We start from the raw sequence: 19599 nt of genomic DNA on the forward strand, positions 1-19599 counted from the left end.
CTCTCCTTCTTTCACTCAATCTGCTTTCTTCTTCCATACAGTCTAATTGGGCAATTAGGCCTTAGCCTGTGCTCTATTCTCTCTATAGTCCATCCTTTGAATAGCCCAAGCATTTCTACAACTATCTCTGCACTTGACTCTCATATCTGGGTTAAAAATTCCAGGTTATCCTTAGCTTTCCAGCCCCCAATCTCCAAATGACTACTAAACAATTCCACTTTGGCGGTGAGCGAGGAAAGAGGGTGCAGACATAAAGGTGTGGAGATCACAGGGGAAAAAGAATACTTTCAGCTGTTAACAGCAAAGGAAAGTTTCACAAAGGTGGGAAGTGGCTAGTTCTAGACTAAAGATGGATAATCTACAAAGAGGCTTTAGTAAAAAAGGAAGGTGTACAAGTGAGAAATCACGAGGTTCATTTGAGAAGACGAACAGAACAATGTGACCAGAGTAGAAAATCGATTTAGAAAAAAAAACAAAAAACAAAAAAACAAAAAGTAAGACAAAAATGAAAAGGTAGACTGAGGCCAAGAAGTGGGTGGTCCTGACAACCTGGCGGAAGTTTGGACAAATTCTATAGAAAATGGGAAGCTTTTAGGTTTTCAGCAGGAAACTTTATATAGCTGAAGGAAGTTTAATCTGACAGACTTTTGTACAAAGGACTAGAAAGAGAGACTCTAGACTAAGAAGTATTTAAAGTACTAAGCATCTGAACTATAGTGGTGACAGTAAAAATAGAACAGAATAATGCCAGAGAATACTACTATTAAACAAAATTACAGGAAAAATTTAGTCAAGAAGAAAGTTATTACCAAGCAAGGAATATAATGAAAATAGCAGTTTCTTTATTGTGCAAAAAAGCACATGACCTATGAATTTGTTTATACATACTTCAATTTACTTTTTGTTTCAATTTTTCTTGCATCATTATGTATTTTTTTCTTCCTTAAAAATCACACTGTTTATCATATTGGAAGAACTAAAAGGAATATAAATTAATTTTAACACTTTATTTGGATCCCAAATATTAATGAAAATATCCACATTTGTGATAATTAACTTTGACCATTTACAAAATCTCCCCAAATACTAGTGTGATCATTAAAAGTTTCAGTAGTAAATACTCTATACCACCACTGGCTTCCTGTTTGACAAACTTCAATCACATTTTCAGTGTTTGCTGATTATACTAGAAGATGGGTTGCAGTGCAGGGAAATAAGAAGAAACTCTTCACCCAGTATTTTTATCATAGGGTTAGTTATAGAGCATAGTGGCAATACTCATTTATATACCGTTTTCATTTTATGCGGGGTATTGTGAATATGTGTGTGTGTGTGTGTGTGTGTGTGTGTGTGTGTGTGTGTGTGTATTTCCTATTATGGATAGATTTCACCCAAAAATCAATGTTCCTCACAGATTACTTTTAGTGTATAATTTTTAAAAATCTGTGATTTAACAACTACAAAAATACACATCCAACATATGTTATGATAGCTGGAACATATCGAAAAGTCCCAATATCACCATAGTAATGTCATTACTACAATTAAAGTTCTCAGGTAGCAGAGTTTCTTAAAGGCACACGTCTTCCTAAATGAACCTGCTAGGACTCAAAAAAATCAATTAAGAGCTGAATACTTACCACACTCAAATTGACAGGAGTGTTTGCCTTTGGTACTGGGTGGTTATAGAGTGATTTGAGAGTTTCATTCAAATCATTCTCCTAGAGTAAAATTAAAAAGTACAATTTATAAGTGAAATACATACTAAGCAAATATAATTAAAACTATTGGAAAAAATCATGCACTGTGCCTTCTCACATTAGACATGTTTTACACAACTGCTTTCCACAAGAATGTTTCAAATACCTGAAATTTAAATATTTAAATTTAATAAATATGGAAAAGATAACCAAATATATTTATCCATAAAGAATACTAGCAATATCTCTAATTAGTATAAATCTGTATTTGGCAAAACTTCATTATTATAAAATATACTGATGCTATCTATAGAGGAAATCATTTAAATCATTAAATCCAAGCAAAATGGGATTGAATAAAAATAGCAATATAACTTTTTATCAGATTACTGAATGCTTCCATTTTCCATTTTAATTTTAAAATCTTAAACCTAATTTTTAAGGAATAGATACAATTTAGCATGATCACTGTACTAAGATACAATGTACAGGTTACTCTAAATAGGTCTTTCCTAAACAGCAATCAGTCAGTCACTACTTGACTCACAATAAATGGGATTAAAAATATATATATATGACACATCCACCCTATAGGATGTATACAATAACAATGCACTTTGATATGCACATTCGCCTTTTCTGCATTATACATATAAACCCAGGAATACATATATGAAGGTAGTTTTTATATACATGTTTTTTATTCTCTCTTAAAATGTGTACGTGGGGGCAATATACCAAAGGAAATGCCAATTATTCAAAATAGGTAATAATTAATTTTAAGGAATTTGGATTTCTGTGTTTGTAAAGTGTGCATACAAAACTGCCTATTAGAGTCTTTAGAATGACTTTAAGAGAAGAGACTATAGAATTTATCTCTTGACCATTTAAACAATGAAATATATCCACAAAATATTCTGGATAATATTAATCCCTGTCTAAACAAAATTCCTATGGCTAATGAAGTTTTTTTAAAGTCTAGCTTTCAAAAATACTTTAAACTTGCCTGATGTTGATCAGGTAAGGGTAACTTCAATTATAAAAGCTAAATATCAATCTACAAAGCCTGTGGCATTGGGTTAAAAAGAAAAAGAAAAAATATAACAGTTATAGATTTACTTCTGCTTTACTTCTGTGAACCTACAATGTATTTTCCTCTATTAAGGAATACAGATACAGTCTCTCTTTTTCCCTCTTCTCAGAACACTAAAATTATATGAATTTGCTCACAATATTTTCTTTTATATATTTCAGTATTACCAACGGTCTCATAAAGAAGGACATATTATAGGTACATAAGTATCAATTTAACAGTAAGAGTTTCTAAAAGTAAATTATTCAGTTGGTTAAGCGTCCGACTTTGGCTCAGGTCATGATGTCACAGTTTTGGGGTTCGAGCCCCACATCGGGCTCTGTGCTGACAGCTCGGAGCCTGGAGCCTGCTTTGGATTCTGTGTCTCCCTCTCTCTCTGCCCCTCCCCATTCACACGTTCTCTCTCTCTCAAAAATAAATAAATGTTAAAAAAAAAAAAAAGTTGTAGGAGCAATGAATCATGGGAATCTACCCCCAAAACCAAGAGCAAATCATGTACACTGTATGTTGGCCAACTTGAATAAATGATACTAAAAAAAAGTTGTAGAGAATGGAGATTCTACTCTCTTTTTATGTTTATTTATTTATTTTGAGAAAGAGTGAGTGAGTGAGTGTGTGTGTGTGTGGGGGGGGGGGGGAAGGGGTTGGGATTGAGAATCCCAAGAGACTCCGAGTCCCTATAAGGGGCTCAAACTCACTGAAGGTGAGATCATGACCTGAACTGAAATCAAGAGTCAGAGACTTGAGCCACCCAGGTGCCCATGGAGATTCTACTCTTAAAGAACTTGTACACAGATTCATCTGCCTCAGGACCAAGCATAAAAGTAGCAGTATAAAGAGCTAATCTTTAAGCATCTGCTAATCTTAAAGCATCTGCCAGAGGGGGAGGAGCATATTCAAACTCTCTGCTGGGATGGAGGTGCTGGTGGGTGTCATTTTTGCATTCTCCCTCTATCTTTCTCGTGCTGGTGGGCACCTCCTGCCCTTCCCCATCCTTGCAGCCCCACCAGAGTCAGTGGGAAAGCACAGCCTACATAGAGGATGCCCCTTGAGCACCTGGCCAGGAAGAATTGTGTTTCTGGGTACCACAGGTCTGAAACCATAGAAGAGATGGTTCTTGGCAGGCTACCACCCCCAGGGCACTGTATAGACAGCAGAAGGAAACACACTCCCAGTCTTCCAATCTACTTATCCCGGCGCTTCAACTGAGGGCACACTTCAGGATTACCACACATCTACAGGCTATGGGATGTAGACGTGAACATAGACCAGGGGACATCAACTTTGCAATCTCCCTTGGACTTGCTGCAACTCACTGATACTGCACAGAAAGGAGTCCACACACTTGTGTGAAACACTTTTTGCCACTTGTCGCCAAGGGTACACCACCAGATTGACGGCCCTGGAGACAAGCAGGCTTTCTGACTGTTGTCCCTCAAAATTATATATTTACATACCTTTAAAGCTGCTGCCTGAGGGTCTAGCTTCCAATCAGCCTGAAACTAGGAGCTATTAGATCTCTCCCTCTTGAATATTCAGAGAATGTGGCACTATCTCAACAACCAGGACCTAGCAATACTACATCAGGCTGCTTAGACAATCACAAAGGTTCTAGAGACAACCAAGAGCTAGGGCAAGGTTAAATGATAAGGTTCATCTACACAAGGTCACTCTTTCTAGCATGAGAGAGATAGCTGTTAAACCTAATGCTATATGATAGAAACTAACATAGAAAGCTGAACAAAATGAGGAGAAAAGAATATACTCCAAATGAAAGAACAAGATAAAACATCAGAAAGAAGCTGACAAGAAATGGCAATGAGTAATTTACCTGATAAAGACTTCAAAGTAATGGTCATAAAGACGCTCACTGAAATTGGGAGAAGAATGGATGAACACAGCAAGAACTTTAACAAGACGGAAACAGGAAAGTGCCAAATAGAAATCACAGATACAATAACTGAACTGAAAAATGCCCTGGTGGGGTTCAACAGCAGATGAAATCAGTGATCTAGAAGACAGGGCAGTAGAACTCACCTAAACAAATCAGCAAAAAGAAAACTAATTTTAAAAAGTAAAGATAGCTGTGCACTACAAGACCAGGACTTACAAGACCTGTGGACAATATCAAGCAGAATAACATCCACATTATAGGAGTTCCAGAAAGACAAAAGGGGGCAGAAAACTTATTTGAAAAAATATAGCTGAAAATGTCCCTAACCTGCAAAAGAAAACAGATATCCAGATCCAGGAAGCCCAGAGACTTCCAAACAAGATGAACCTAAAGAGATACGAACATAATTAAAACATCAACAGTTAGAGATTCTTAAAAGCAGCAAGAGAAAAACAACTTGTTGCAAAGGAACCCCCACAACGCTATTAGCAGATTTCTCAGCAGAAACTCTGCAGGCCAAAGGGGATGGCATGATACATTCAAAGTGCTGGGGAAAAGCAAAAACAAAAACAAAAACTTGCAACCAAAAATACTTTACCTTGCAAGTTTATCATTCAAAATTGAAGGAGAGATAAAGAGCTTTCCACACAAACAAAAAGCTAAAGGAATTCATCAGCACTCAACGGCCCTATAAGAAATGTTGAAGAGATTTCTTTAAGTTGAATAGAAAGGGTAATAATTAATAAGAAAAAAATATGAATAAAAATCTGATTGGTCAATTAAATACACAGTAAAAGTAGTAGTTAAATACTTCTAAAGCTAGTATGAAGGTTAAAAGGCAAAAGTAGTAGAAATAACTATAACTGCAATAATTAGTTATGGGATATACAAAATAAAAAGATTTAAACCTGATATGAAAAATATAAAACATATTTTTATGGGGAGAGGGTAAAAATGCATTCAAACTTAGGTTGCTGTCAACTTAGACTATTATGTATATAAGCTGTTATATGTAAGCCTCATGGTAACTGCAAAACAAAACCCTATAGTAGATTCAAAAAAGAAAATGAGAAAGGAATCAAAGCATGCAGCTATATAAATCCATCAAACCAAAAAGGAAGAAAGCAAGAGAAGATAGAAAAAGAAAAGAACCATAAGAAAGCCATAAAATAATTAAATAAAATGGCAACAAGTTCATAAGTATATATAATTAAATGTAAATGGACTAAATTATCCACTCAAGAGATATAAAGTGGCTAAATAATTTAAAAAACAAACTAGTCCATCTATGTGATGCCTACAAGAGACTCAGATCATATGTAAAAACATACACAGACTGGACTAGAAGTGAAGGAATAGAAAAAGATATGTTATGCAAAAGGAAACCAAGAGAAAGTGTGGTAGTTATACTTATGTCAAACAAAATAGACTCTTAAACAAAGAATCTAATAAAAGATAAAGATGGGCATTATGCAGTGACAAAGGGGTCAATCCAGCAAGAAGATATAACATTTGTAAAGGGAGAAATTGATAGCAATACAATAATAGCAGGAGATGTTAATACTCCAGTTACATCAAAGAATAGATCATCCAAGCAGGAAGATGGACTATATATGTATATATGAAGAACATTCCATCCCAACACAGCAGAATATACATTCTTTTCAAATGTACATGAAACAATCTCCAGGATACATCGTGTGTTAAGCTATAAAACAAGTCTCAATAAATTCAAGAAAATGGAAATCGTATCGAACATATTTTCCAACCACAATTGTAAGAAGCTAGATATCAATTATAAGAAGAAAACTGGAAAAATCACAAATATGTGGAGATTGAACAACATGCTACTGAACAACCAATGGCTCAACAAAGATATCAAAAAAAGAATAAAAAAATACCTTAAGACAAATGAAAATACAACACACCAAAATTTATAGGATACAGCAAAATAGTTCTAAAATTTATAGTGATGTAGGCCTACCTCAAGAAACATGAAAAACATCAAGTACAAAATCTAAAAAAAAAAAAAAAAAAAAAACTTAAAAAAAAAAACTAGAACAAATGAAGACCCAGTTTAGTAAAAGGAAGGAAATAATAAAGATCAGAGCACAAATAAATGAAATAGGCGCTAAAATGGCAAAGGAAAAGATCAAAGAATTGATTCTTTAAAAATAGAAACAAATTTGACAAACCTTTAGCTAGACTCACAAGGAAAAAAAAGAGAGTTCTCAAATAAATAAAATCAGATATCAAAGAAGATAAAACTGATAACAAAGAAATATACAAATGATTACAAGAGACTACTATAAATAATTACACGCCAACAAATTTTACAACTTAGAAGAGATGGATAAATTCCTAGAAAGTTACAATCTTCCAAGACTGAATCATGAAGAAATGGAAAATCTAAATAGACTGATTACTAGTAAGCAGACTGAATCAGTAATCAAAAAATTCTCAACGAACATAAGTCCAAGACCAGATGGTTGCACTTGTGAATTCCACCAAACATTCAAAGAGGATTTAATATCAATCCTCCTCAAACTCTTCCAAGTAACTGAAAAGGAGGGAATGCTCCCAAACTCGTTTTATGAGATCAACATTACCCTGATGCTAAAACCAGTCAAAAACAACACAAAAAAGAAAATTACAAGGCAACATCCTTGATAAACAGAGACGCAAAAATCTTCAACGAAACATAAGCAAGTAAAATTCAATAGTACATTAAAGGGACTATCCACCATAATCAAGTGGGATTTATTATATGGATGCAAGGATGATTTAACATCTGCAAATCAAGCAATGTGATAGACCACATTAACAAAATGAAGGATAAAAATCATGTGATCATCTCAACAGATAGACAAAAGCCATTTGACAAAATTCAACACCCATTTGTGACAAAAACTTTCAACAAAAGGGGTACAGACACAATGTACCTCAATATAATGGAGGCCATATATGACAAACCCACAAGTAACATCATACTCAACAGTGAAAAGCTGAAAGCTTTTCCTTCAAGATCAGGAACAAACAGGAATGCCCACTTTCACCAGTTTTATTCAACTAAGTATTCAAAGTCCTAGCTAGAGCAACAAGGCAGAAAAAAGAAATAAAAGACATCTAATCTGGAAAAAGTAAAACTGTCACTACTTATAGGTGACATGATTTGATATATACATACATACATAAAAAACACTAAAGATGCCACCACAAAAGCTCTTAGAAGTGATAAACAAGTTCAGTAAAGTTGCAGGATACAAAATCAATATACAAAAATCTGTTGTGTTTCTATACTAACAATTAACTATCAGAAAGAGAAATCAGGAAACAATCCCATATACAATTGCATCAAAAGAATAAAATACCTAGGAATAAATTTAATAAAGGAGGTGTAAGATCTATACATTAAAAACTGTAAGGCACTGATGAAAGAAACTGAAAAGGACACAAATGAATAGTCTGGTCTTGTGGGCTGAAAGAACACTATTAAAATGTCCATTTTACCCCCAAGGAATCTGAAGAGTCAATATAATCTCTATCAAAATTCTAATGGCATTTTTCACAGAATTAGACAAACAATCCTAAAATTTGTATGGAACACAAAGATCCCAAATAGCCAAAGGAATCTTGAGAAAAAACAACACAGCTAAAGGCATCATGCCCCCAGATTTCAAACTATATTACCAAGATATAGTAATCAAAACAGTATGCTACTGGCCAAAAACTAGATACAAAAATCAGGGGAACACAACAGAGAGCCCACACATACATAGTCAACTAATTTATGACAAAGAAGGCAAGAATATGGTAAAGGACAATCTCTTCAATAGATGGTGTTGGCAAAAGTGGACAGTCATATGCAAAAGAATGAAACTAGACCACTATCATATACCACATACAAAAATTAATTCACAATTGGTTAAAGACTTGAATGTAAGAGCAGAAACTATAAAACTCCTAGAAGAAAACAAACACAGTAAGCTCTTTGACATTGGTTTTGACGATATTTTTTCAGATCTGACTCCAAAGTCAGTGGCAATGAAAGAAGGAAGGAAGGAAGGAAGGAAGGAAGGAAGAAAATAAATGAGACTACATCAAACTTAGAAGCACAGTGAAGGAAACCGTCAACAAAATAAAAAGGCAATATACTGAATAGAAGATATTTGCAAATCATGTATCCAATAAAGATTTATATCCAGAATATATAAAGAACTCATACAACTCAATAACAAAAAAATAAGCAATGATTTTAAAAATGGGCAGAAGATCTGAATAGACATTTTTCCAAAGAATACATACACATGGCCAACAGATACATGAAAAGATGCTCAACATCACTAATCATCAGGTAAATGCAAATAAAAAGCACAATGAGTTATCACCTCACACCTGTCATAACAGTTATTGCAAAAAGGACAAGAAATAACAAGCATAGGTAAGGATGTGGAGAAAAGGGAACCCTCGTGCACTACTGATAGAAATGTAAACTGGTGCAACCACTATGGAAAATAGTTTGGAGGTTCCTCAAAAAATTAAAAATAGAACTGTGATCCAGCAACTCCATCTCTGGGTATTTATCTGAAGAACACAAGAACACTAATTTGAAAAGATATATGCACTCCTATGTTCATTGCAGTATTATTTACAATAGCCGAGATATGGAAACAACTTAAGTGTCCATCAGTGGATAAATGGATAAAGAGGCACACAAGCACACACACACACACGCACACACTCACACACACACTCTCACACAATGGAATACTATTCAGCCATAAAAAAGAACAAAACCTCTCCATTTGTGACAACATAAATGGACCTTGAGGGCATTTATGCTAAGTGAAATTAATCTGACAGTGAAAGACAGATACCATATGATTTGACATATTCAGAATCTAAGAAACAAAGCAAAGAGACAAAAAAATAAAACTCATAGATACAGAGAACAAATTCAATTGATGGTTGCTAGAGGGGAAAGTGTTGGTGGAATGGGTGAAATGGGTGAAGAGAATAACAGATACAAACTCTCACTTACAAAATAAATAAGTCAAGGGCATATAATGTATAGCATGGTAATCATAATCAATAATATTGTACTGCAAATCTGAAAGATGCTAATAAAGTAAATCTTAAAGTTCCCATCACACACACACACACACACACACACACACACGCATCTGTAACTCGGTATAGTAACAGATGGTACTTAGAGTTATTGTGATGCTATTTCACAATGTACATAAACGTAAACTCATTATGTACACCTGAAATAAAAGGTTGTGTGTAAATGATATTCTAATAAAACAAAAACAAAACAGAAAATAGCAAGTGTTGGGAGAATGTAGGAAAATTAGAACCTTGTGCATTGCTGGTGGGAATGTAAAATGGTAACACTATGTGAAAAGTGTTTTGACGGTCCTTCAAAAACTAAACATAGGATAACCATATTATTCAGCCATTCTAATTCTGGGTATATATTCAAAAGAACTGAATACAGCAACTCACACAGATATTTGTATACTCATGTTCCTAAGAGCACTGTTCACAAGAGCCAGAAGGTGGAAGCAACCCAAGTGTTCATCTCCAGATGAACAGATCAACAAAATGTGGTGTGTACATATAATGAAATATTATTCAGCCACAAAAAGGCAAGAAATTCTGACACACGCTACAATATGGATGAACCTAGAAAACATGCTGAGTCCAGTAAGCCAGTCACAGAAGAAAAAATACTGTAGGATTCTACTTGCAGGAGGTACACAGTCAAATTCACGCAGACAGAAAATACAATGATTGCTGCCAGGGACTCAGAGGCAGAGAAAGGGAAGTTATTGTTCAATGGGGCAGAGTTTCAGTTTGGGAAGACAGAAAAGTTCTAGAGATGATGATGCTGATGGCTGCACAGAATAATGTGAATGTGCTTAATGACACAGAACTGTACACTTAAAGATGGCTAAAATAGTAAACTTTATGTTATGTATATTTAACCACATTAAAAAAAAGTAAGGAAAAAACATAGCTTACCAGTTCCTTAGCCAAGTAATCTGCCAGAGTATTTAGAAGCTTGTAATATACTTCAAACCATGGCAGGTAACTGTAATAAAAAAAAAAAAAACTTTAAAAATGTATATGGATGTATCATCTAGAATCAAGAAAAGAGAGATGACAAACATTAAATATGCATTATTTCAAACAGCTTAGTCCTGGTGGGCAGAAAAAAAACTATACGTATGTTCTCCTTACTGGTAGCAGTAAAATTCTACCTGTTATCTATTACTAGTCTGTATAAAATAATAATAACCCAAAGTACTATTATAAAAGTTATTCATTCCACACTTCGATTTTAACTCTGCAGTAAAATTATTTAATCCTATAGCATGGTATGCATGGTATGAGTGTGTCAAAAGTACTCATAGGATGAAACTTAACCACTGTAATAAAACATAATGCAAAATAAACTAATTTTCAAAAGCCTTCAAAACATAAAGTCATCTCTTAATGATTACTGAAGTGAATACATAATACAATAGGATTATGCACTTAATTAATCAATTACTTTGAAACTGACACTCAATTAGGATGGTAAATTTCAAAATAACAGCAATACAAATAACAGGGAGCCTATTTTAAAAATTGTAAAAAAGCTTTTAGTTATTACAACCAATCCCTCAGAATGGAAGCAATTATCAGGGAATACTATGAAAAATTATATGCCAACAAACTGGACAGCCTGGAAGAAATGGACAAATTCCTAAACACCCACACACTTCCAAAACTCAAACAGGAGGAAATAGAAAGCTTGAACAGACCCATAACCAGCGAAGAAATTGAATCAGTTATCAAAAATCTCCCAACAAATAAAAACCCAGGACCAGATGGCTTCCCTGGGGAATTCTACCAGACATTTAAAGCAGAGATAATACCTATCCTTCTCAAGCTATTCCAAAAAATAGAAAGGGAAGGAAAATTTCCAGACTCATTCTATGAAGCCAGTATTACTTTGATTCCTAAACCAGACAGAGACCCAGAAAAAAACAAAACTACAGGCCAATATCCCTGATGTATATGGATGCAAAAATTCTCAATAAGATACTAGCAAATCAAATTCAACAGCTTATAAAAAGAATTATTCACCATGATCAAGTGGGATTCATTCCTGGGATGCAGGGCTGGTTCAACATTCGCAAATCAATCAACGTGATACATCACATTAATAAAAGAAAAGATAAGAACCATATGATCCTGTCAATCGATGCAGAAAAAACATTTGACAAAATTCAGCATCCTTTCTTAATAAAAACCCTCGAGAAAGTCGGGATAGAAGGAACATACTTAAACTTCATAAAAGCCATTTATGAAAAGCCCACAGCTAATATCATCCTCAATGGGGAAAAACTGAGAGCTTTCCCCCTGAGATCAGGAACACGACAGGGATGTCCACTCTCACCGCTGTTGTTTAACATAGTGTTGAAGTGCTAGCATCAGCAATCAGACAACAAAAGGAAATCAAAGGCATCAAAACTGGCAAAGATGAAGTCAAGCTTTCACTTTTGCAGATGACATGATATTATACATGGAAATCTGACAGACTCCACCAAAAGTCTGCTAGAACTGATACATGAATTCATCAAAGTCGCAGGATACAAAATCAATGTACAGAAATCAGTTGCATTCTTAAACACTAATAATGAAGCAACAGAAAGACAAATAAAGAAACTGATCCCATTCACGACTGCACCAAGAAGCATAAAATACCTAGGAATAAATCTAACCAAAGATGTAAAAGATCTGTATGCTGAAAACTATAGAAAGCTTATGAAGGTAATTGAAGAAGATATAAAGAAATGGAAAGACATTCCCTGCTCATGGATTGGAAGAATAAATATTGTTAAAAGGTCAATACTACCCAAAGCTATCTACACATTCAATGCAATCCCAATCAAAATTGCACCAGCATTCTTCTCGAAGCTAGAACAAGCAATCCTAAAATTCATATGGAACCACAAAAGGCCCCTAATAGCCAAAGTACTTTTGAAGAAGAAGACCAAAGCAGGAGGCATCACAATCCCAGACTTTAACCTCCACTACAAAGCTGTAATCATCAAGACAGCATGGTATTGGCACAAAAACAGACACACAGACCAATGGAATAGAATAGAAACCCCAGAACTAGACCCACAAAAGTATGGCCAACTAATCTTTGACAAAGCAGGAAAGAATATCCAATGGAAAAAAGACAGTCTCTTTAACAAACAGTGCTGTGAGAACTGGACAGCACCATGCAGAAGAATGAAACTAGACCACTTTCTTACACCATTCACAAAAATAAACTCAAAATGGATAAAGGACCTGAATCTCACACAGGAAACCATCAAAACACTAGAGGAGAAAGCAGGAAAAGACCTCTCTGACCTAAACCGCAGCAATTTCTTACTTGACACATCCCCAAAGGCAAGGGAATTAAAAGCAAAAATGAACTATTGGGATCTCATGAAGATAAAAACTTCCTCACAGCAAAGGAAACAATCAACAAAACTAAAAGGCAACCAACGGAATGGGAAAAGATATTTGCAAATGACATATCGAACAAAGGGCTAGTATCCAAAATGTATAAAGAGCTCACCAAACTCCATACCCAAAAAACAAATAATCCAGTGAAGAAATGGGCAGAAAACATGAATAGACACTTCTCTAAAGAAGACATCCAGATGGCCAACAGGCCCATGAAAAGATGTGCTCAACATCGCTCCTCATCAGGGAAATACAAATCAAAACCACGCTCAGATATCACCTCACGCCAGTCAGAGTGGCCAAAAGGAACAAATCAGGAGACTATAGATGCTGGAGAGGATGTGGAGAAACGGGAACCCTCTTGCACTGTTGGTGGGAATGCAAACTGGTGCAGCCACTCTGGAAAACAGTGTGGAGGTTCCTCAGAAAATTAAAAATAGACCTACCCAATGACCCAGCAGTAGCACTGATAGGCATTTACCCAAGGGATACAGGAGTACTGATGCATAGGGGCACTTGTACCCCAATGTTTATAGCAGCACTCTCAACAATAGCCAAATTATGGAAAGAGCCTAAATGTCCATCAACTGATGAATGAATAAAGAAATTGTGGTTTATATACACAATGGAGTACTACGTGGCAATGAGAAAGAATGAAATCTGGCCCTTTGTAGCAACGTGGATGGAACTGGAGAGTGTGATGCTAAGTGAAATAAGCCATACAGAGAAAGACAGATACCATATGTTTTCACTCTTATGTGGATCCTGAGAAACTTAACAGAAACCCATGGGGGAGGGGAAGGAAAAAAAAAAAAAAGAGGTTAGAGTGGGAGAGAGCCAAAGCAGAAGAGACTCTTTTTTTTTTTTTTCAACGTTTTTTATTTTTATTTTTGGGACAGAGAGAGACAGAGCATGAACGGGGCAGGGGCAGAGAGAGAGGGAGACACAGAATCGGAAACAGGCTCCAGGCTCCGAGCCATCAGCCCAGAGCCTGACGCGGGGCTCGAACTCACGGACCGCGAGATCGTGACCTGGCTGAAGTCGGACGCTTAACCGACTGCGCCACCCAGGCGCCCCTTAAATTTTTTTTTTTTTTTTCAGAAGAGACTCTTAAAAACTGAGAACAAACTGAGGGTTGATGGGGGGTGGGAGGGAGGTGAGGGGAGGTGATGGGTATTGAAGAGGTCATCTTTTGGGATGAGCACTGGGTGTTGTATGGAAACCAATTTGACAATAAATTTCATATATTAAAATAAATAAAAAAATAAAAAACAAAATTTAACTTAAAAAAAAGCTTTTAGATACCAAAAACACATATAATCGAAAATTCATTTTAATTCATTTTACTAGATACAACTATAATTAACTTTTATGAAAGCAAAATATACTAAGTCAAAATTCAGTTGTGCACAAAAAATCTGCACTTATTAACAAATTAAGACACTAGTAGATATAAAATCTATTCAAAGCTCTATTTATTAAAATGTATGCTTTTCACATAGAAGAACAGTAAACCACAAAACACCAGTACAGTTAAGTATCAATTAACAAATATTCTTTTTTTTCAAAGAATTACTACAATAGACTACTTTCTAAGAGAAACAGTGTGATGCTCTTACTACATAATTGTATCCTGACAAGAGTTGTGTGTGTGTGTGTGTGTGTGTGTGTGTGTGTGTGTGTATACATTCACACACACACACACACACACACACACAAACACACACACACACACACACACACTATATATATATATAAAACAAATTTAAAATTTAAAAATCAATGAACAAGGCTTAGAAAAACAACTTTCTATCTGTATTTTTCATATAATGTCTGATTCATTAATGGCTATGAAAGATGCTTTTTCATTCAAGAGTAACCTAAAGTCATAACAGAATAACAGTTAAAATAGTATCTTTATTCAGCAGAATTGTTATAGAGTTCTTTAAAATAATGATTGTAAATACTAACTAATAATATAAAATATGCCTATATTTTAAAATATCTACCAACTTATAGTTAAATGTAGCACATTGAATACATACATTTATCTCTGTGCCCTTTGGAAATGGCACTAAAATGATGAGTAAATGAGTAAAAAGGGTATAAATTAATGAGGACAAGAGAAATGGAGAAAAAAGTAACAGCAACACAGGTGAATGGTTTTGTGAAGACAAAAAGGAAATGAAGAATGATAACTGACTTAGCAAAAGAAAGAACACCAAAATCTAGGTGCCAACAGAAGGGAAAATGACCAGTAGCTAGTATATTTGCACACTTCCCCCCATCCCAGGATCCTGAAACACTGATCCAGGAATCTTTCAAAGAAAAAAACAAAAACAAAAACAAAAAAAAACCTCAGAGGTCCTATTTTCTTGGAATGAAACCCACCACTGCATGGACAAAGTTTTCTAATGCAGTTTAGTGCCTCTATCTTAAATATAAATTAGCAGTCCGACCACCAGACATTTGAGGAAATACAGACATCAATACAAACATAAAAGGAATTCCAAGTAAACACAGACAATACAAACAACAGATGAGAACTCTAAAAAGTTATCACTAATATTCTTAGGAGCTGAATAAAGAACAGAATGCTCTTAGAATGAAATCTAAAAAAGAAGTGAAGAAAATTTTTTAAAAAACAGAAAAAACTCTTAGATGTTCAAAATATGAAATCTGAAATACTTAAAATCAATAGAAAGGTTAGAAAGTAAATCAAAAATATCTCTTAGCAACTAGAATGAAGAGATAATAGGAGAGTAAACATTAAAATACCAGGGTACCAATCATGTACCTGACTCAATCATGTAGTTGACTAACAGTAGTTCCAAAAAGAAAGAAAAGAGGGAAAACAGCAATAAAAATTTCTTTTTTAAAAGTTAACTAGAAAAACTCCTAGATATGAGTGTTCAGAATGAGAGAGCCACTGAGCGAACTATAAAATCAATGAGCCAAACTAGAATATCACAGTGAAAAATTCCACAACAGGGGACAGAAAGCACCTAAGAATTTCCAAAAAGACAAAACACGTAACATACAAAGGAATTAAATTCAAAATGCCACTGAGCCTCTCAAACAGGCAATTCCAGAAAGTAAGAAGATAATGCCTTCAAAATGCAAGGCAGCTTTCTTCAGAAATGGAGGGGACATCATGGAGTCCTCCCCATCCCACCCCATGTGTTTGCATTCCCAGGGACTTTCTCTCCTAGGATCTGGAATTTAGTTTGACACAGGTCAGAGAGCCAATGAGGAGGGAGCAGGTGGCAAGGCCCAGGGTCTGTGCCACCTGGGGGGGGGGGGGGGGGGGGCGCGTGTCTATCTCCCTGACTATAGTTCTCTGCCCAGAGAAACTACCAATCACAGGTGGGGCTAGACTGATAACATTTTCAGTCATGCTCAGACTCAGAAATTTACCTCCTTTGCACTATTTTTGGGAGACTACCAAAGGATGGCTTTAACAAACTGAGACAGTGAAGCAAAAAGGAGGAACACCAGGATATAGGACACAAAAAATCTAATCCCACTAAGAACAGTTAAATAGAAGAATAAACTACAAAGGCCTAAAGAACAACCGGTCTACAGCCTTTGGGAAACCTGAAAATCAGAAGTTAGTATAGGTATTCTCAACTTTCTTATTTAAATTATTCAACTCTTTAACTCTAGTGCTCAGATGGCTATTCTACTGTATCTCTCACAAAAGAAGAAAGAAAGAAAAAGATTACTAACACTATTTTTAAATTATCAACTCAATACCATGCAAATTACCACATCATGTTTTCTACACTCTTTATAACTCAAATGAAATAATTTTCATGGAGAATGTCCTTCCACAGCTCCTTGGATACAAGTGCCATTTCTTTCATTTGCAAGCATTTCATATTCATATTTCAACTTTTAATGGCCTGAAGAAAGTGTCACCTCAGGAAAATTTCAATATGTCATGTAGTTCAGATCTGTATGTTCACATAAGATGAGACCTAATCTATTCAAGGAGCATGCTGTTCTGTTTCTATCTTGCTCTCAAGAATTTTTAGATAAAGCAAAATTTATTGATTTTAGATGGTTGCATGCCTACCTGTTAATCCTTATATTGTCATTTCCACCTTACTTAAATAATGTGAAACCATTTTAACCCGAATTCTTCTTTCTTGGTCCATTATAAAAATAAAAATTATAATAAATGTATCATAAGTTATTACAAAATAAGATAATCTTTTTCTAGACAAAATACATTAACGCTCTTTTCATCTTGCATGCTTTTCTTTTTTTTTACGTTTTTATTTTAATTCCAGTTAGTTAACATAGAGCATTCTATTAGTTTCAGGTATACGATATAGTTAAGTCACCAGTTCCATACATCACCCTGTGCTCATCACAAGTGCACTCCTTAATCCCCATCACTTATTCAACCCATCACCACCCCACCCTCCCCTCTCATAATATCAGATTGTTCTCCATAATTTGCTTTGTCTCTGTCTCTATTTTTCCCTTGTTTGGTTTCTTAAATTCCACATATAAGTGAAATCATGTGGTATTAGTCTTTCTCTGACTGACTCATTTCACTTAGCATTATATACTCTCTAGCTCCTTCCATGTCATTGTAAATGGCAAGATTTCATCCCTCTTTATGGCTGAATAACATTCCATTATACACATATTTATATTTAAATATGTAATTTATTATTATGTAATATTTATATGACATCTTCTTTATTTGTTAGTCAATTAATGGACACTTGAACTGCTTCCATATCTTGGCTATTGTAAGTAATGCTGCTATAAACACAGGGGTTCATCTATCCCTTTGAATTAGTAGTGTTCTTGCATTCTTTGGGTAAATACCCAGTAGTGCAATTGCTGGATCATAAGGTAGTTTTATTTTTAACTTTTTGAGGAATCCCCATACTGTTTTCCCACCAACAGTGCAAATATGCTTTTCAGTGTTCTGGATTTTTCATCTTTACATTATTAGTTTTCATTGGCTATCTTCCTCTTTCAATTTTCTTTCAAATTGTGGAGATGAACTAAAACCCTACTTTTCATTAGAAGCTAATTTATATAATTTATCTGTAAGATTATTTGACTGTTTTTGAAAATAAAACAAATTGAATTAAATAACTGATTAACATTTAGGTTACTTCTCAAGATTTATCAGTTTTATTTGTGTTAGGTATTTTGGTATCTATATAATTACTGCTATTTTTTATGATCTCCAAGAATACTAACTCTTACTGAATTTCATCCTGGTACCAAGCTATGTTTGTTCTTGATACATGACATGCTGGATTTTGTTCTCACGTTCAGTGTCTTAATTATCAAATTCAACACTGAACTTAATTATGTTTACAGCACTGCTAGACACAGTGATGTTTTATAACTACCTCTAATATGATTTCATCTGTAAATCAGGCTAACGCTATTTTTTAAAAAAACACCGCAACAAAGTTTACATTTGGGATATTCTCATAGTCATGTGTAAGGGTCCATCATGCTCTGTTATTTCTGTTTGGGTAACATGACTTATTAGTTCTATGCCCATCTAGAGAATACAGAGCAGAGTCTAAGAATGAGACTCTCTATGTCAAAATAATTGGAAGAACAGGGAATAAAACTTCTTAAGCATGTATGTAAACATGCTACATACTTTGTATGTGTTATCTCCTTTAATCATTAAAATAACGCCATAGTGTATAATTGACGAAACTAAATTAAAGCAAATTATCCAGGGTCACAAAGTTACCAAATGGCAAGACCAGGATTAGAACACTGATCAATCTGACAGCAATACTTGCTCAGGGGTCCACGGTAGATAGCCCATCACCCAGTGCAGGCATGGAGTTTGATAATATATCCAACCTTTGAATAAACAAGTCCAATGAGCAGACATTTTCAGGTAGCTAAATAAACCATGACAAAATATATTTCAGTTTAAACCTAAATCAGTCTATTAATAATTTCTATCTGCTTAAGCAAATTCTATCTTCCAAAATTTGTTTATCTAACTACTGTCCAGAGCCTTTTAAATTACATTTTGTTCATATAGACAAATATCTCAGCAGATAAAGATCTGTTTAATTCTTTCATCTAGCATATTGGCAATTCCTTCCAATTATAAATTTTAAAAATTTTGAAAATTTTGAAAGGACATGGCCTACAACATGGAACAACATCCCTCTCAAAGTAATGTAAGTCTACTTACCAACAATCTAAGTACGATGTTTTAACCAATAGGAGGACTTATAACTTCAATCTCTATTGTGTAGCCAATATCTTTTTCTGTATATAATTTGTTCACAGGAGATAGAGAAACAGACTTGAATTTCTACAGCACTTCCTGATACACCAGTGTCGCCATAAAGCACGGTGATTAGTTACACATAACATGCACTTGT

The 19599-nt window shown here is 34.7% G+C and overlaps 1 protein-coding gene across 3 annotated transcripts in view; it reads right to left on the bottom strand.

The window, feature by feature from the left end:
* Nucleotides 1-19599, bottom strand: part of DENND1B (DENN domain containing 1B) — a 259688-nt gene that overhangs the window by 129086 nt on the left and 111003 nt on the right. For all 3 annotated transcript variants that reach the window (XM_078440761.2, XM_078440759.2, XM_078440760.2), the window contains exons 6-7: nucleotides 10718-10787; nucleotides 1641-1721 (exon numbers count right to left, since the gene is read on the bottom strand). In XM_078440761.2, coding sequence (XP_078296887.1) covers nucleotides 1641-1721; nucleotides 10718-10787 — 151 coding nt within the window. The remainder of the gene's footprint in view (nucleotides 1-1640; nucleotides 1722-10717; nucleotides 10788-19599) is intronic.

Source organism: Panthera onca, chromosome F1 (assembly GCF_046562875.1).
Source record: "Panthera onca isolate mPanOnc1 chromosome F1, mPanOnc1 haplotype 2, whole genome shotgun sequence".
NCBI classification, from domain to species: Eukaryota; Metazoa; Chordata; class Mammalia; order Carnivora; family Felidae; genus Panthera; species Panthera onca.